At 42.8% G+C, this 20,126-nt stretch overlaps 2 protein-coding genes across 5 annotated transcripts; both read left to right on the forward strand.

Annotated features, from left to right (window-relative positions):
• The first annotated feature begins 2,461 nt into the window (after positions 1-2,461).
• LOC110492398 (kxDL motif-containing protein 1) lies at positions 2,462-8,322 on the forward strand. 4 transcript variants are annotated; one of them, XM_021566686.3, is made up of 5 exons: positions 2,462-2,684; positions 4,215-4,313; positions 4,844-4,996; positions 5,537-5,583; positions 5,971-8,322. In XM_021566686.3, exons 2-5 carry the CDS (start codon positions 4,219-4,221, stop codon positions 6,231-6,233), a joined length of 558 nt encoding a protein of 185 aa, XP_021422361.2. In that variant the 5' UTR covers positions 2,462-2,684; positions 4,215-4,218; the 3' UTR covers positions 6,234-8,322. The 4 variants fall into 4 exon arrangements, with proteins under 4 accessions (XP_021422361.2, XP_021422368.2, XP_090059474.1 ...); XM_021566693.3 differs by having other exon boundaries at positions 2,475-2,684; positions 4,182-4,313; XM_090203348.1 differs by having other exon boundaries at positions 2,475-2,684; positions 5,919-7,526.
• On the forward strand, positions 5,971-12,325 carry LOC110492308 (E3 ubiquitin-protein ligase TRIM16). The gene is made up of 6 exons (XM_021566525.3): positions 5,971-9,192; positions 9,965-10,060; positions 10,169-10,402; positions 10,520-10,667; positions 10,857-10,916; positions 11,402-12,325. The coding sequence occupies exons 1-6, from the start codon at positions 8,611-8,613 to the stop codon at positions 11,950-11,952; spliced, it is 1,671 nt and encodes a 556-aa protein (XP_021422200.3). The 5' UTR covers positions 5,971-8,610; the 3' UTR covers positions 11,953-12,325.
• The last annotated feature ends 7,801 nt before the right edge of the window (positions 12,326-20,126 follow it).

Raw genomic sequence — 20,126 nt, forward strand, 5'->3', positions numbered from 1 at the left:
TTAACAGACTATTAGCCTTTTTTTGTTATTTCTGTCAATCAAAGCATATATTCTGCCGAGAGGGGTGCTCTGTTGAGTTTTGACGCATGAGAAAATACATGTGATTAGCCTATTCAGCTTCAGCTACTAACCATCCTAAAATCTAATTAGAAATGAGGAGGTGTTTTTGGTGTAGCAGTAATGTTATAGCCCTACAATTGTAAGTTATTATATTTGGTTATGTAACATGCAAATTAATCATTTCAATCTTGCGAGACGTTGATTCTTTGATCTAACTTTACTAAACAAGCAACATTGTTAGAACAGATAATTTGTAATAATACTAATAATAAGTGATGAGTATGACTATTAAAGGCGTAGGCAACAGATCTGGATGAAATTGCATTGTAAGCGAAAGGACTGAAAGAACGTTTTAACCCAAAAGTATATACTAAACAGGGCTACAGCAACTTCCAGAGAGGGTCAGGCTCCTTGGGCTTTGCAGTGGCCACTCTGGCTTGGGTGTCCTCTGCTAAACGGCATTGCCTTAAGCAAGTGGTCACACATCGTTCTGGGTTCCACATATCGTTCTGGGTTCCACTGCACAAGAGGGGTCCATGCAGTTTTAGGCAGACACAGTGATTTGTTTTTGTATTGATTTTTTTTAGTTGCCTGTCCAAAATTGTAATCAGTCATGTAATTGTGGGATTACCCAAACTAGTTACCTGTCCAAAATTGTAATCAGTAATGGAATTGTGGGATTACCCAAACTCAGTAATGTAATCTTATTACATTCTGTTACTTTTAGATTACTTTCCCTTCAAGAGGCATTAGACGAAGAGAAAAATGTATGTTACCAATTGAACAACATCTATTGCAGGATACATCAATGTTAAAGTTTACAAAGCTGGCCATATATGGATGTTAAATTTTACTTTATGGGTTGGTTATGTAGGCTTCTTCTAACCCATCGCCTTCTACTACATATAATAATACGATAAAATTATATCTTTACATTAAAAACCAAAGTCTATCAGAATTCCAGTCATTACAATAAATTCTTGGTCTTCAAGAATAGGACTTGGAAATATGGAAATTGTTTTACCTGAGCATGACCCCAAAACTAAGGACTTATTAGCCAGCCCAACTCTGTTGTTTATGATTTTGTTGTCATGCAGGACTGATTGGGCTCATTGATTCAGTTGAAAAATAAATGCTGCACTCATGCTTTGAGCTCTACTGAAAAGTGCTATTTACATGTGAAAAATGAATGCCATATCCTGCATTTGTTATAGGACTATTGTTAACCTTTTTGTTGGTGACACTTTGAAATGTTAATAACATTCAGCTGTTTAAAGGGCAAATCCACAGATGAAACAATAACCACTCTCAGATTAATAGACAGAGCTATGGATGCAAGGACTGACCATCCATGATATAAAAATTATTGATAAGTCCAAAAACGGATGTAGCAACTACAGATTGCCGCTTTAAGTCTATCAAAAGTGTGCAAGTGTGAGCATGTGTCCCTTAGGGCTATTATTTTTTATCAACATGAATTAAATTGAGCAATAAAAGCCCCACTTTTATTCCATGGGTTTTGATCCGCACTATGCAGATGTGGCAAGAGCGCATTTTTCACTGGCTGTCCATTGGTTTCCAAAACAATGATTGATAGGCAGTTTAAACATCTTGAATTCAACCATTATTGGGTTCAAATACACATTTAGATTTGTGAACAGCCATCCACAACAACCACAATCGGTAAGGCGCAAATAGCTAAATGAGAGAGTGTGTGATCAGTGTGATTCACATCAATGCGCTATGTAGATATCAATAATAAGTGATATCCGTATCGCCGTAGACTACACAACTGCTGTCACCCTTACATCCAAGCGTTTATTCAAATTGATCATCTTTGGATGCCGACAGCAGTCCCACCATTGGAAGACATAGCTTGTACTGTAGCCTACCAAAGCCTATTCCTGCTCTTTTCCCGCGATCCATCAAACACATTTGGTGTGACATCACAAGTCAGAGATCATAAAAAAATATTTCACACTTCTCTGTTTTCTTAATGGCATTCAAATCAGCATTGAAAAAAGGCGCAAGTTTAAGTTTGTTCCACATGTGGTCAGATTTGCTCAAGTGGAACAAACTTAAATTTGCGCCTTTTTTCAAAACAGAGAAGTGTGAAATATTTTTTTTCGCAACATCCTTTCTGAATTTAAAAGTAATCCTCGAAGTAATATAGTTTTTCAAAAGTATCTGTAATTTGATTGGAATATTTTTGCAAGTAATGTAAAGACTACAGTTACCGTTAACGGATTACATGCAAAAAAAACCCCCACAAAAACCGGTAATTACATGTAATCCGTTACCCCCTAACCCGTCCTAAAGTTCTAAAAAAGGTAAAAACAATTATAATAACTACCTTTGGTTTGCTGTGATTGCCATAAAGCCACCGGAAATGACAGATATTCCTTTCCTATGTCACATGATCAACATTCCCACAACACGGAAGTGCGGTGCAGCGTATCGTTCTGTTTCTCCAGAAATAAATGTTTCTCTTTGCCACAGACTGCTAAATTTCATCTAGCTCCAATTATGAAAATGAATGTTAGTAGCTTAATGTAAGAGTGTATATTGCCATTAAAGTGTTAAAGAAAACTCACGGATATAACGAGTTTGGGACATATCTAATCGTAAGTATGTTAGGCTAGCCTGCTTATCGTTACCACATATTTGTATAACTAAGTTCGTTCTGTGTGACGTTACGTGTACTGTCTGTCTAGTCTAGTCCATCATAGTTAGGTAACGTTAGTATGCTGGCCAGCTAGCTTTAGCACACTGAACAATAATATAAACGCAACGTAAAGTGTTGGTTTCATGAGCTGATATAAAAGATCCCACACATTTTCCATACGCACAAAAACGTCTCTCTCAAATTGTGAACAACTTTGTCACTCAAAAATGTGCAATTTTGTCACACAACACATGCCACAGCTAACTCACGTTTTGAGGGTGCGTGCAATTAGTATGCAGACTGCAGGAATGTCCACCAGGGCTGTTGCCAGATAATTGAATGTTAATTTCCCTACCATTATCAAGTTGTTTGGAAGTACGTCCAACCAGCCTTAAACTTGTAACCATGCCAGCCAAGGACCTCCACATCCGGCTTCTTCACCTGTGGGATCGTCTGAGACCAGCCACCTGAACAGCTGATGGAACTGTGGGTTTGCACAACCTAAGAATTTTGGCACAAAAGGAGGGGAGCTCATCTGCGTGCTCATCGTTCCTCACCAGGGTCTTGACCTGACTGCAGTTTGGCGTCGTAACCAACTTCAGTGGGCAAATGCTCACCTTCAATGGCCACTGGCACGTTGGAGAAGTGTGCTCTTCACGGATGAATCTCGGTTTCGACTGTACCAGGCAGTGGTTTGCTGATGTCAACTTTGAACAGAGTGCCCTATGGTGGTGGTGGGGTTATGGTATGGGCAGGTATAAGCTATGGACAACAAACACCATTGCATTTTATCGATGGAAATTTGCACAGACATTGTGACGAGATAACACACTGCCCCATGTTGCAAGTATCTCTACACAATTCCTGGAAGATGAAAATGTCCCACTTCTTCAGTGGCCCATTGAGCATGTTTGGATGTTCTGGATCGATGTGTATGATAGTGTGTTCCAGTTCCCGCCAATATCCATCAACTTTGCACAGCAATTGAAGAGGAGTGGGACAACATTCCACAGGCCACAATCAACCTGATCAACTCTATGTGAAGGAGATGTGTCACACTGCATGAGACATGGTGGCCACACCAGTTTCTGACTGGTTTTCTGATCCACACCCATACCTTTTTTTAAGACATCTGTGACCAACCGATGCATATCTGTATTCCCAGTCATGTGAAATCCATAGCCTGATTGATTTTATTTTGAGTGATTTCCTTATATGAAATGTAACTCAGTAAAATCTTTTAAATTGTTGCATTTATATTTTTGTTCAGTGTTAAGCAAACTAACAGAACGCATAACAAGCCTTGTATCTTGCCAGTGCTAACAATGTAACTGCTTCATAGCATTTCTTGACTACGATAGGCCTGCTCCCTAGCAGGCTCATATTTGTGTTAGCTAGCTACTTGTTATAATTTGTCATGCAAACGCCTAGCTGTTTGACATTCATGTATTCACAGTGTTGATGGTAAATGCTTTCCATTAATCATCAGCGCCATGGAACCCACAGCTTCTGGAATGTTCTGTAACAGAATGCTTAGCATGGTAAACTCTGAGGATGTCAACGCCATCATCCAAGCCCAGAGGCACATGTGAGTAACAGTCCGGACTGCTGCACAGAGCACATCCTATATCTGCTGGGAGCATTGATATTTCTCACCCAGAGCAATGTTTCCCAACTCCAGCTTACATTTTCGTTATTGCTCCGAACAAACATACCTCATTCAACGTGTGTGCTTGTCCAGGGCTACAATAAAAAGTTGTACTGTTGGGGGTATTTGAGGACTGGAGTTGGGAAACACTAACATGGAGAGCAGACTAGCTGGCTGCATGTGGTCTTGATAGATGGCCTTGCACTCACTGTGATATGTTACAATAGTCAAGTACAGCACAACATTGGTTCATTTTGGGTCAATCAGATCTGAGGTGATTTTATTACAGCAACAAAACAGTTTAGACCTACTCATTTCCTTGACACTCAAGCCTGTTACAGTCAGCTTGTGCAGACTGGCAAAACAGGCACAGCTTTGCCAAAGACTAACACAAATAGGACACCATTAATTTAATATTATCGATATAATAGAGCCTATTTTATCTTGCTCGTCATTGGCTCCTCTCCCAGGCTGGACCGCTTTGAGAAGACCAATGAGATGCTGATCAACTTCAATGGACTTTCCAACGTGCGGCTGCAGCAGATGAACGAACACTTCCTGCTTCACACGCGCACCCTGGTGGAGATGAAGAAGGACTTGGACAGCATCTTTAGGAGAATCAGGTGATGGACCCATCCTAATTCCACCCCCATTGTCTTCTGACAGATGGCATCATTCTGACATGACACGCCGTTGCCGTCACGCTATCTGACGTAAGACAATGAGGCTACCCTTAGACCCGGCCTCTAGACTCCTTATACCCTGCATACAAAAACATCCCCAAGCCTTACCCCGAAATCCTTTCTGTAGATCTGACACGGGTTGGATAAGTGTAAACAATATGGTAATGTCTCCACCCAGCCTATCGGGACAAGATGGGAACTACTTTCATACCTATCAACTTTTCAGATCTACAGGAAGTGTTTAGGGGAAGTGGCAAGGGGTTGTTTAACAACCATTTTCTTGGTGGATTGTATACTTCCTCCAAGTACATATTATACTAACTACGAATTTAAACTTTCATCTGACTGTGACGGTCAGTCACATACTGTCTCTTGTCCAATTTTCACTCTAGCTAGTGGGAGTAGTCACAAAATTATAGCTCTAACCTTGGTTTCTTTCTTTCATAATCCACATATTCATGGTTTTATCTGTCCACGCAGGACTTTAAAGGGCAAGATCGCCAAGCAGTACCCAGAGGCCTTCAGAAGTGAGTTTGACATTTTACAGTCATAACGGCAACATTGGCAGACAGACAAGTTGTTTACTGTAAATAGTTGCACATTCAGGCATTTTTCACAGTACAGTAGTTTACTCTTCTTGTTAATTGAATCTACACATATCCGACACTTTCGAAAGTATTTGACGTAACGTAATTCAATGTTTTGATTCCATATTCATTAAGTCTTTCTCCTCAGTGCCTTTGAGGGGGCATCTTAATATTATTAAGTGCTGTACTTTCTTCATCCATATGCACAATGGGGAAAGAAATTTGTGGTGAATTGCTTTCACCTGTGATGTTTTTTCTCTCTCCAATTAATGTAGAATGGTGGCTACTTTAGACTATCGAGAGTCACCCTGAGTCTCTCCCTCACAGACGCCCACGAGTCGCCGGTCCTGGAGGACGACGAGTTTGATCCCATCCCGCCCAGTGTCGCCACGATGATCACCGCCACCATGTCGGGGCAGAGCACCGAGTCATGTGACACGAGCCCCGACGTAATTTCCCCGAATGTAAGCCGGTGTTCCGAAGGCCTCTCCCAGGAGCAGGCCGACACGCCCACCTCTGACCAAGGCCTGCCTAGCCCTGAAACGGACATGCTGAGGGACGAGGGCCCGGACTCAGTACCTGCAGAGTAGAGCCTTCATAACCCAGGCCTAGAGCTCTACTCAGTACCTGCAGAGTAGAGCCTCCGTAACCCAGGCCTAGAGCGCTACTCAGTACCTGCAGAGTAGAGCCTCCGTAACCCAGGCCTAGAGCTCTACTCAGTACCTGCAGAGTAGTGCCTTCATAACCCAGGCTTAGAGTTCTACTCAGTACCCATAGATTAGATAGAAGCAGCAGGAGGTCAATGTGATTGATTTGGCTTTGAGTTTTGGCCAGTTATCTGGTTTGTCGGGTTTGAATCAGTAGCTGATTTGATGGTCAGGATTTAAACCAGCACACTGACTGCTGTTCACTTGTAAACGCCAAGATTGTGTCCAAAGATCCCTTTCGTTAGACACGCTTGTCCATCACTCGCCACTAACAATGAAGAAGATACTTGAATGTGTGTTGTGGTTGTGAAGAACTGAATCCTTCATTACTAACCACAGGAGGACTGCACCCAGCTAGTCATTTGTTTGTGTGCACAGGAGTGGCTCTCTTTAATAATGGTTGAGCTTGGAAATATGCACTCATTTAAAGAGGTAGTGAGCTTTGTTGGTCATGGGTAAGCCTATTGGAATCCAGCTAATTGCAATAGTACAGCCTACCAAAATATGTTTCAATTGTTTTAGTGACACACCTCCTGTTATTTACCCTATTAAAACTAGAGCCTGACCGATATGGTTATTTGGGTCCGATTTTTGGGGGGACAAAACTTACCGATACAGATATCTGCTGTTATACTGTTTTACAGCAGGGAAATGAAAGTGTCATTTTCCACACTGAATTCTCCTAAATTGCCATTCAGAAGAGCAGTTGTCCCAGAAATATGCTGCTAATGTTGATTTCTTACATTGTGACATAATGAGAATGGCCGCAAACATTCAGATCAGCTTGAGATACCCATCCCCCCCCCATCCTATTTATTGAATATTAGTTATCGTGAAATTATCGGCTGATACCGATAAAGCGTTAAAATGCCAATATCAGCAGATCATTTCGGCGACGCAATATATCGGTCAGCTTCTAATTGAAACCTCACCACCACAGACTTTTTTTCTTCTTTTTTTTAACATGCAAAATGTGTGAGTTGCTGCATGGAAGAGTTCAGTATTATTGTTTTCCATTGTTTCTCGGATATGCATTTTATTTTGTTGGGATGACTTGAGCTCGAGTACTAGGCTACACTGTAAATTACCCCTCGGTGAAGTGGCTAACTTAAGCATTCTAAGTCTTTATCTGTATCATGATTACGATAAATGTTACGCAACAACTTGAATGCTAAATTATGTTATTTGGTTTGTTTAACAAATACTTGAAATATGACCCCAACAACAACAAAAAACCTCCAGCTTTTAATGTAACTTTTAGAAGAGGCGGAGCATCAGACGGGTTGCCTCCCACAGTGGACCAATGTTCCAGCCATAGATATGGGATTTCCGAAACTAGCTGAGCGTTGTTCCGTAGCACATGCACAGAAGTTATGGGGTTTTAGCTATTGGGGAAATGTGTCCAGAACAGAATAAACCGTGCCCCCTTGCCACATTGAAAAGGGTTAGATTAATAGCCCCAGGTGATCATTCTGAGAAGACAATTATCTCTGGTTGTAATGAAAAGAAACTTCAGCACGCTGATGATCTTAATGCGACACAGATGAAGGATTTTACACCAATTTGACCCTTCATCAGAATTTATTTTCTGGTTGTGAGTCGATGTTGATTTCTTACATTGTGACAAGAATGACGTGAGAATGGCCACAAGCCGTTCAGATCAGCTATTTATTGAATATCAGTTATTGGTGGAATTATCGACTGATATAGCGTTAACAATGCCGATATAGGCCCGATTGTCGGTGATGCGATGTATTGGTCAGGTTCTAATTGAAACTTCTGACAGACCTCATATCATGGGGATTAAGAGACTTTGTATTTGAGCCGAACACTGCACCTTGCCATCAATAACCTGCAGTATACTGCGTTTGCACTACACTATATGCACTGTATATATTTTTTAAGGCAGCATCCTTTCCTCTGCATATCCCCTCTGTAAATTGTATATCCTCACTGTAAATCATCTACTCCAGAATGTTATGTTTACTGTAAGTATGTTGACTGTGTCTGTATTCTGTTAGTACACTGTCTATGTACTATAGTACACTGTCTAAGTCAATGTACTATACTTGACGAATAGGGATTCTGATGCCCTCTGCTGGCCAGACACTGATTTTATGGGATCACTCACAGATCCAGGCCAAAAGCCAAGTTTCGAATTCGGTGGAAGCCACACCTACTGCTCAGAACAAACCATTAAACCGGGAAACAAGTATCTCTCTCTGACTCTGCTGCTCAGTCTGATAGGGTGTGTTTCACCATGGCAGAAGCTGTTTTTGATAAGGATTTGATTACCTGTTCAATCTGTCTGGATCCACTGAAGGATCCAGTGACTACTGCCTGTGGACACAGTTACTGTATGGGCTGCATTAAAGAAAGCTGGGATCAGGATGATGGGAAAGGTGTCTACAGCTGTCCCCAGTGCAGGCAGACCTTCACCCCAAGACCTGTGCTGGGGAAAAATACTCTACTGAACGAATTGGTGGAGAAACTGAAGATGACAGGACTCCAAGCTGCTCCTCCTGCTTACTGTTGTGCTGGACCTTTAGATGTGGGGTGTGACATCTGCGCTGGGAGAAAACTCAAAGCTGTCAAGTCCTGTCTGCTGTGTCTTGCCTCTTACTGTGCGACTCACCTAAAACTTCACAATGACCTCAACCAAGGAAAAAAACACAAGTTGATTGATGCCACTAGACTACAGGAGAAGATTTGCACTCGCCATGACAAACTGCTGGAGGTTTACTGTCGTACCGATCAGCAGTGTATCTGTCTGCTGTGTGTGATTGATGATCATAAAGGACATGATATAGTCGCCGCTGCAGAAGAAAGGACTGAAAAACAGGTAAAGATGAGAACAGTCAAATCACACAATACATTTGTTCATCTCTTTTAGCCTGGCATCCAGACCAGCGAGTGAGAATATGCGTAAGAAGCAGAGTAGAGACATTTTAACTCGCAAAAATTATTTGGGCATAACCTGTTTTTAACATGCTTCATCTGGTAGGTCGATGTCCCTGGTTCCTCATACAAAACAGAATGATGAGGTTCAATTTGGAAAGGGATCATCCAATCAGTGCGAAGCCCAACCCATTTGAGCGGACAATAGTTTTCAGACCGTTAAACTAGTGGTTGCACGCTTGATGAGTCAGATGTTTGAGAGCGAGATGCAGCTCAAATTTCAAGGGGGTGAGAGAGCCAGAGAGGTGTGGACACGAAAGGGGCTTGGCTTGAAGCGCTGAACATCATGACGTGAATAGAAATGTGCTTTTGCCATTACTAGCATCATACATTTCACTGAATTACAGCATTATATACTAGACATTAGAAACAAAAAAATAACATTATGCTGCTCTCAAGATTTGAAAATAACGGTTCCACTTCGGAAACACGAGAGATCACTTTGGCCCGGTTCTGTTTCGATTCCTTGAAAAATATCGGTATTTTCAGGTTCCGTTCCTTGAACCGGTTCCTTCAGAACTAAAATTGTAGATGGCTTCAACGTCAGACAAAAACGCCTTTTCAACATTTTGTTTTCTGGGTACCTTGTCAGATGCACAGTGGCCTACCTTGATAGTAAACTATTTGTTTTATGCATATGATAATATTCTCTGCAGAAGCAGTTGGGAGGAAATAATCTGAAATCCCAGCAGAGAATCCAGAAGAGAGAGAAGGAGATGCAGGAGCTGAGACAGGCTGTGGACTCTCTGAAGGTGAGCGTTGGGAACATTTTAATTACACTCGCGGCAGTCTGGGGTCCCGGTGAAAGCTAAGTGAATAGGGTGGTTGTAATGGATCCCCTCTTCTCTGTGTCCTAACAGCGCTCTGCACAAGCGGAATTGTTTGATAGCGAGAGGACCTTGACTGAGCTCATCCACTCCGTTGAGAAAAGGCGCTCTGAGGTGAAGGAGCTGATCATTGCCCAAGCGAAGGCTCAAGTGAGTCTAGCTAAAAGGCATCTGAAGCAACTGGAGCAAGAGGTCGCTGAACTGAGGAGGAGAGATGCTGAGCTAAAGCACCTGTCACACACAGAAGATCACATCCATTTCCTCCAGGTGACATCTCTAACTTAAATGTCATTCACAAATTACTTTTCAATGACTAGGTCTAGAACTCTTTCACAAGTGAAATGTGCTGAAATAAAGTAACCGTAGCCTTTCTCAATGTCGTAGCATTTCCAGTCTCTCTGTGTCCCTCTTGGATCTGAGGGCACACCCAGCATCATTGTCACCTTTGAGCACGTGAAGAAATTTGTCACTGAACTGAAAGAGCGACTACAAGACATCTGCAAGGAGGAAATGGACAGAATATACGGGAAAGGTTGGTAGAAGGCATATTTCGAGCTCATAAGTGCTCTTGTATGTTTGCTATTGTGTCTTCTGTAGAGATGCATGCAGTATGATTTGCGGTGTTTGTACCGTTGATGGCTAGGTTAGCATCGCTGAGTGACGTTGCCCTCCTGAAACTTGTTGCATACCTCCTAATGATGGTTGTGCCTGTGTCCTATAGTGACTAAAGTTCCAAACATTCGCCTTTCTGAGCCCAAGACCAGAGAGGAGTTCTTAGAATGTAAGTAAAGCACACGCACACAATGCATGTTCACTCACTTTGTAAAAGAAGCAGCTAGCTGGAACCATTCTGAGTGATCAGCTTCTGAGACCTCACTTGCTATATACTCATACAACACTGACTGCTATACAACACTGACTGTTAGGGATCTGACCCACCACAGGTGGTCCAATAAGAACCAAACAGATGCTTAAAATGTTTCTCTCCAACCAGACCTGGGCAGAAAATAGTTTTATTTTGTAGTTTATTTGAAGATAACCAACTTTACAAATACTTGAGGTAGTTGAAAATGGTTTATATAGAGCATGCTGGAAAATATGATAATGATGGATGTGGATTTGGTTCAATTTGATGTGGATTGTATGAGTTTCTAGCCCTTGTATTAGGGTAAAACGAGGCCCATACATGCATGCATGCATACATGCATTCACAGGGTCTTTAAATAAAAAATTAAATAAAATGTACACTATTTTTCCTCTTCGTAGACTGCTGCCCGCTGACATTGGATCCCAACACAGCAAATCAACTCCTGTGTCTGTCTGAGGGGAACAGAAAGGTGACCAGGAGTCATAAGATCCAGGCCTATCCCAACCATGAACATAGATTTAGCCACTGGAAACAGGTGTTGTGTAAAGAGGGTGTCTGGAGTGTGTCTGAACCCTGCTACTGGGAGGTAGAGTGGACCGGGGTGGAGGTTGATGTAGCCGTCTCATATAAAGGGATCAGCAGGAGAGGAAGTGGTCGTGAGTGTTGGTTTGGTGCTAATGACCAGTCCTGGAGGTTGTACTGCTCTGCATCTAGATGCTGTTTCTACCATAATGGTAGAGAGACTTCTATCCCCGCCATCCGCTCAGACTCCAGAGTCGGAGTGTACCTGGACCACAGGGCAGGAACTCTGTCCTTTTACAGCGTGACTGTCTCAGACACCATGACCCTCCTCCACGGAGTCAAGACCACGTTCACTCGGCCCCTCTACCCTGGGTTTGGGGTTGGTTCATCTGTGAGGATACTGACACCATTTATGAGTAGTAACTAACTTAATATGAACCTAGATTACAGTACTTCCCTATGGAACTACTGTGCAAATAGAAAAGTATCAGGAACACATTGTAAAGTGGCACGGTTATTTGTGTACTTTTTGGAAACTTTGAAAAAGCCCTGTTGATTGTCATCAATCATACTCCCTGTGTGTACAGCGAACAATAAGTTCAGCTGCTGTTCAACCTATTCAATGCCAACCATAAGACCATGTGTTTAGACTTTGCGATGTAAGTAGGGTAGTATACTGGTCACTTTGTACTTTTCTAACCATAACTAGCCATAACTCTGCCTTACCATATAGTAATGTATGTATACTATGCACTACTCTACTATATTAGTTCATTAAAAGTGAGAGTGATTTGTTGGGAGTTGTGTCTCTATTCTGTCCAGTGACATCACTTCTGCCCTCTTCTGACCAGACCTGGTACCTCATACCTCAGCACAAACAGGAAAAGGAGAAGGAAACTTCTCTTTTACTGTCCAATTAAGTTCATAGAACCAAGGCTTTGTTTCTAGACAGATCATTTGTTTTCCAATATGATTATCCATTATTACACTGTAGCTTTATAGAAGGCTCCTCCATACAAGGGCCCATAAATCATACTCCACTGATACAGAAATCGCACTAATAGTGGAAGGCGCCATCAACAGAACCCTGGGAAATATGTTAATGAGCCCCTGTTACTAAAGTTTTTTTTTTTTTTACAGGTCTAAATTGCCCCTGAGCCTTATACCAAAGATGAGTTTGGCTTATATCCATAAATGTTTATTTTTCTCTCAATGTTGTCTCCATTACTGGCAGAGTGAAATTAGACCCAGCAATCACTATTTATCCATAATAACAATGCAACATGAATGTAATGAACTTTCACTTTTATGGTCACAAAATCACTGAATCTTGATTGAAAGAACTCTCGTCATCTCCTTTGCAATGACTAGATCGATAGCCATTTAAATTAGATGTTACACGGGGTCAAAGGAATTCTCAAGAGAGGTTCTCATATTGTAACTGTAAGATATCCACCAGAACACCAGAGTATTTATGGCCATGAATGTGAAGAAGAAATGCTCCAGATTCCCTTAATGCAGTGTGTTTGGGCAGAAGTTACCTGAAGTTGGACAGGAAACAGTGCTTTCATTGGCTATAGAAATTAATCACCTTAATGTAGACAGACCCCCTATCAACATCGGCAACGGTCGTCAAAATGGATAAAAAAGGTCCAAAATACAGTTTTGATCATTGTAACAGCTGCATAAAGGAGTAAGATACTTAACAATTTTTAATGAGAAAAACAAAATCTGTCAAATATGGTCTGTATTATAGCAAATAATTCTATGAGAGACAGAAAATCAGTGGAATTCAGACATTGGTGGGACTGAATGTCAAATATCAAAAATACATGCCAAGGTTTTTAAACCACATATGGCCCTTTTATACGTTCTGTCATATTGATAGAATAATAACGTTTGAAAATAACTAATTTGCATATACATATGGGCATAATTTAATAAATTAGCATGAAATTACTCTCTATCCAACCAGTTCTTTTTCAGGTACCCCCACAATCTCCCATCAACTTTCACCATGGGCTAATTTGAGTGGTAATGCGAAGGCAACCGAGTATATACGGTCGAGGAGTGAAGTCAGAGGCGGTGCATCTGAGACAGCCGAAAGTTGGACACTGATGTGGTTTTCCAACATCAAGGCTCAGTGCAACATGACAGTGTTGCTATTGTTTATAAAAGTGTCTGCAACCCCCATATCTCCAACCCCCATATCACACACTCACAAATTGGTATTCACACGCCTTGACTTTTTCCACAGTTTGTTGTGTAACAGACTGAATTTAAAAATGATTACATTTATATTTTGTGTCACTGATCTACACACAAAACTTCCCCATAATGTGTGGAATTATGTTTGAAAAAATGTAGAAGAAAAAAAAGAATAGCCTTGAGTCAATGAGTATTCAACACTTTTGTTATGGCAAGTCTAAATAAGTTCAGGAATATAAATGTGCATAACAAATCACATATGTTGCATGGGCTTATTCTGTATTAAATAATAATGTTTAACTGCCCAATCTACCCCACACATACAATTATCCCTCAGTCGAGCAGTGAATTTCAAGCACAGATTCAACCACAAAGACCAGGGAGGTTTTCCAATGGTTCGCAAAGAAGGGCACCTATTGGTAGATAAAAAAATTAAGCATGGTGAAGTTATTAACTACACTTTGGATTACACGCAGTCACTACAAAGATATACTTTTGTCCATCCTAACTCAGTTGCCGGAGAGGAAGGAAACCGCTCAGGAATTTCACCAGTTTAATGGCTGTGACAGGAGATAACTGAGGATGGATCAAAAATATTGTAGTTACTGAAGGGGTTAAACCAAGGCCTCATACCTTTTAAAGGGTTAATAAATTGTGTTATGATGAACTGTAAGGTCTCCTCTCAGAAGACCTCTGTGTGTGTGTTAAAACCTGACTTGAGTGATATGCCCTGCAGACACTATCAGATGGCGGAAACCGCCTAAGCTCATACTCCTCCTGTCTGGGTCCCACCGTGACTGTCTGACGTTCTGAGAATCCGACTGGTTTTCTGAGAACACAAGGCCACCGCAGGCCTGATGGAAACCGCCACTTGGCAGAAGATGCTTAGACTTCTCTGTTGTGAAATGTCACCTTGTTATGAACCTATAACTATATAAGTTGCAGGAGGTCTTAGACGCCTATCATATACCGTACTCTACCAACTTCTGCCATACAATTGTACTACTAAAGGAGAATCCTAATAGTTAAACAAGGAGTCTGTGTTTCCTTTCTACTACCAATATATACGTTTGATAATTGTATAGACCTGATTGTCCTTTGAAGAAATTGATCAAGATTACTCCACAATACTAGCATAAATGACAAGAGTGAAAAGAAGGAAGCCGGTAAAGAATAAAAATATTCCAAAACGTGGAAAGAAGGGTGCCTTTTAGTGCCTTTGCAATAAGGCACTAAAAATGTTTTTGATCATATTACTCCAGTGCTAGCCTCCCTATACTGGCTTCCTGTCAAAGCAAGGGCTGATTTCAAGGTTTTACTGCTAACCTACAAAGCATTACATGGGCTTGCTCCTACCTATCTCTCTGATTTGGTCCTGCCGTACATACCTACACGTATGCTACGGTCACAAGACGCAGACCTCCTAATTGTCCCTAGAATTTCTAAACAAACAGCTGGAGGCAGGGCTTTCTCCTATAGAGCTCAATTTTTATGGAACGGTCTGCCTACCCATGTCAGAGACGCAAACTCGGTCTCAACCTGTAAGTCTTTACTGAAGACTCATCTCTTCAGTGGGTCATATGATTGAGTGTAGTCTGGCCCAGGAGTGGGAAGGTGAACGGAAAGGCTCTGGAGCAACGAACCGCCCTTGCTGTCTCTGCCTGGCCGGTTCCCCTCTTTCCACTGGGATTCTCTGCCTCTAACCCTATTACAGGGGCTGAGTCACTGGCTTACTGGGGCTCTCTCATACCGTCCCTGGGAGGGGTGCGTCACCTGAGTGGGTTGAGTCACTGATGTGATCATCCTGTCTGGGTTGGCGCCCCCCCCCCCCTTGGGTTGTGCCGTGGCGGAGATCTTTGTGGGCTATACTCAGCCTTGTCTCAGGATGGTTGGTGGTTGAAGATATCCCTCTAGTGGTGTGGGGGCTATGCTTTGGCAAAGTGGGTGGGGTTATATCCTTCCTGTTTGGCCCTGTCCGGGGGTGTCCTCGGATGGGGCCACAGTGTCTCCTGACCCCTCCTGTCTCAGCCTCCAGTATTTATGCTGCAGTAGGTTATGTGTCTGGGGGCTAGGGTCAGTTTGTTATATCTGGAGTACTTCTCCTGTCCTATTCGGAGTCCTGTGTGAATTTAAGTGTGCTCTCTCTAATTCTCTCTTTCTCTCTTTCTTTCTCTCTCTACCTGACATGACTCCTTGCCTTCCCCAGTCCACCTGGCCGTGCTGCTGCTCCAGTTTCAACTGTTCTGCCTGTAATTATTATTGGACCATGCTGGTCATTTATGAACCTTTGAACATCTTGGCCATGTTCTGTTATAATCTCCACCCGGCACAGCCAGAAGAGGACTGGCCACCCCACATAGCCTGGTTCCTCTCTAGGTTTCTTCCTAGGTTTTGGCCTTTCTAGGGAATTTTTCCTAGCCACCGTGCTTCAACACCTGCATTGCTTGCTGTTTGGGGTTTTAGGCTGGGTTTCTGTACAGCACTTTGAGATATCAGCTGATGTACGAAGGGCTATATAAATACATTTGATTTGATTTGATTTAAATTAATACTGCAAAAAATGTGTCAAAGAAAATCACTTTTTGTCCTGAATACAAAGCGTATGGGCGGCAGGTAGCCTAGTGGTTTATAGCATTGGGCCAGTAACTGAAAGGTCGCTGAATCTAATTACCAGCCGGCAAGGTGACAAAAACTCCAATTTTGCCCATAAGCAAGGTAGTTAAACCCCAACAACTACTCCTTGGGCGCCATGGACGTTGATTAAGGCAGCCCCCGCACCTCTCTGATTTAGAGGGGTTGGTTTAAATGCAGAAGACACATTTCGGTTGAATGCATTCAGTTGTGCAACTGACAAGGTATCCTAATGTTTGTGGCAAATCAAAAACTGAGTACCATTCTGCATATTTTCAAGCATGTTGGTGGATACATCATGTTATGGATATGCTAATCATCAATAAGGACTAGGAAGTTTTTTTTAGGAGAAAAATAAACAGAATAGAGTAAAGCACATGCAGAATCCTAGAGGAAAACATGGTTCAGTCGGCTTTCCAACAGACACTTTGAGACAAATTCACAATTCAGAAGGACAATTACACAAGGACAAATATACATAGGCTATAGACTAAAATCTGGGTTTGTGATAACTGATTAAACTCTGCTTAATTAGAATCTTAGCTAGACGCAGGTAGCCTATAGCCCCTGATAGGCCTACATCTAATTTCAGATAGCCTACAGTAGCCTAGGCAAGATGTAGGCAAGATGTAAACTGAACGATTTAGCAGTTTGCTTAGTTTAAATTGACAGACTAATTTATTAACATGAATAGTGAGGAGGTAAGAAATACTTGTGTTTCCCTGTTTCCCTGTACCACGGTATTAGTCATAATACCCACAAAACCTAGCGGTCTAACAGGGAAATGGTTCCAATAATTTTTCCACCATTCATTTTTCCCAGAGGGGATTTTAGAAACACTTAAAATAAGGCTGTGTTTGGTGTAGGCTTAACCCTGGCGTGAGCTTTTGATAACCATGTAAATCTCTCTCGGACATTGTTGGGAATCAGGCCAACTGCTGTTGTGTCATCTGCAAACTTGATGATTGAGTTGGAGGCGTGCGTGGCCATGCAGTCATGGGTGAACAGGGAGTACAGGAGGGGGCTGAGCACGCACCCTTGTGGGGCCCCTATGTTGAGGATCAGCAAAGTGGAAGTGTTGTTTCCTTCCTTCACCACCTGTGGGCGGCCCGTCAGAAAGTCCAGGACCCAGTTGCACAGGGCAGCATTCTTACATAGGTATTCCTCTTGTCCAGATGGGATAGGGCAGTGTGCAGTGTAATGGCGATTGCATCGTCTGTGGATCTATTGGGGCGGTAAGCAAATTGAAGAGGGTCTAGGGCAGGGGTGGACAATTCCAGTCCTCGAGGGCCTGATTGGTCTCACAGTTTTGCCCCAGCTAACACACCTGACTCCAATAATCATCTAATCATAATCTTCAGTTTAGAAAGCAATTTGATGAATCAGCTGTGTTTGCTCGGGATGGAATAAAAGTGTGACACCAATCATGCCCTCGAGGACTGGAGTTGTCCACCCCTGGTCTAGGTTGTCAGGTAAGGTAAAGGTGATATGATCCTTAACTTGCCTCTCAAAGCACTTCATAATGACAGAAGTGAGTGCTATGTGGCGATAGTAATTTAATTCAGTTACCTTTGCTTTCTTGGGTCCAGGAACAATGGTGGACATCTTGAAGCAAGTGCGGACAGCAGACTGGGATAGGGAGTGTGACAATAATGCTAGTACCAACTCGAACCCAGGCGCAGAGAAACACAGCAGGCAGAGGTAAGGGTAAATCCATAACTTTACTTAGTCATAACAAAGCAACCGCACAAGGGCACACTAAGAAAAACACGAGACCTAAGCAAGGATCCAGGCCAACAGAGGAACCTAAATACAAGGCAACCAGGTGAATTCAATAACCATTAATCAGGGTAACCTGGAAACTAGAAGACAGGGTAATGGTGCCCTCCAGTAGAAACCTGAAGAAACAATAGTCAAAAACCACAGACCCTGTGACAGGGAGAGATTTAATATGTCCGTAAACACTACAGCCAGCTGGTGTGCGCATTCTCTGAGGATGTGACTTTGGATGCCGTCTGTGCCAACAGCCTTGCGAGGGTTAACACGTTTATATGTCTTACTCACGTCGGCCACGGAGAAGGATAGCCCACAGTCCTTGATAGCGGACTGCGTCGGTGGCACTGTGTTGTCCTCAAAGCGGGCGAAGAAGGTGTTTAGCTTGTTTGGAAGTTAGATGTCTGTGGTTTTCCCTTTGTAGTCTGTGATTGTCTGTAGATCCTGCCACATATGTCTTGTGTCTGAACCATTGAATTGCCATTGAACCATTGAACTCCACTTTGTCTCTGTGCTGATGTTTTGCCTGTTTGATTGCCTTACGGAGGGAATAACTACACTGTTTGTGTTCAGCCATATTCCCAGTCACCTTGCCATGGTTAAATGCGGTGGTTCGCACTTTCAGTTTTGCACGAATGCTGCCATCTATCCATGGTTTCTGGTTTGGGTAGGTTTTAATAGTCACAGTGGGTACAACATCTCCTATACACTTCCTGATGAACTCAGTCACTGTATCCGTGTATTCATCGATGTTATTTTCAGAGGCTACCTGGAACATATGGTCCGTGTGATCAAAACAATCTTGAAGTGAGGCCTCCCGGGTGGCGCAGTGGTTAGGGCGCTGTACTGCAGCGTCAGAGTCCCTGGGTTCGCGCCCAGGCTCTGTCATAACCGGCTGTGACCGGGAGGTCCGTGGGGCGACGCACAATTGGCCTAGCGTCGCCCGGGTTAGGGAGGGCTTGGTCGGTAGGGGTGTCCTTGTCTCATCGCGCACCAGCGACTCCTGTGGCGGGTTGGGCGCAGTGTGCGCTAACCAAGGTGGCCAGGTGCACAGTGTTTCCTCCGGCGCATTGGTGCGGCTGGCTTCCGGGTTGGATGCGTGCTGTGTTAAGAAGCAGTGCGGCTTGGTTGGGTTGTGTATAGGAGGACGCATGGCTTTCAACCTTCGTCTCTCCCGAGCCCGTACGGGAGTTGTAGCGATGAGACAAGATAGTAGCTACTACAACAATTGGATACCACGAAATTGGGGAGAAAAAGGGGTAAAATTCAAAACAAAAAAAACAATCTTGAAGTATGGATTCCGATTGGTCAGACCAGCATTGAATAGACCTTAGCACGGGTACTTCCTGTTTGAGTTTCTGCATATAGGAAGGGAGGAGCAAAATGGAGTCTTGATCAGATTTGCCAAAGGGAGGGCCTTCCCAGGGGCATTTAAAAAAGTTGAGTAGCAGTTGTCCAATGTTTTACCAGGGCGAGTACTACAGTCAATGTAGTACTTCGGTAGTATTTTCCTCAAATTTACTTTGTTTCAATCCCCAGCTACAATAAATGCAGCCTCAGGATATGTGGTTTCCAGTTTGCATAAAGGCCAGTGTAGTTCTTTGAGGGTCGTCGTGTTATCGGCTTGAGGGGGAAAATACAGGGCTGTGACTATAACCGAAGATAATTCTCTTGGGAGGTAATACGGTTGGCATTTGTTGGAGGTATTCTCGGTCGGTGAAGAAAATGACTTGAGTTTCTGTATGTTATCACAATCACACCATGAGTAGTTAATCATGAAACATACACCCCTGGCTTTCTTCTTCCCTGAGAGTTATTTATTCCTTTCTGTGCGATGTACTGAGAACCCAGATGTCTGTATGGACGGGGACAGTATATCCCGAGAGAGCCATGTTTCCGGGAAACAGAGTATGTTGCAATCCCCGATGTCTCTCTGGAAGGAGATCCTCGCCCAGAGCTTGTCTACTTTATTATCCAGAGACTGAACAT

This window comes from Oncorhynchus mykiss, chromosome 2 (assembly GCF_057628025.1).
Source record: "Oncorhynchus mykiss isolate SJ-2025 chromosome 2, ASM5762802v1, whole genome shotgun sequence".
NCBI lineage: Eukaryota > Metazoa > Chordata > Actinopteri > Salmoniformes > Salmonidae > Oncorhynchus > Oncorhynchus mykiss.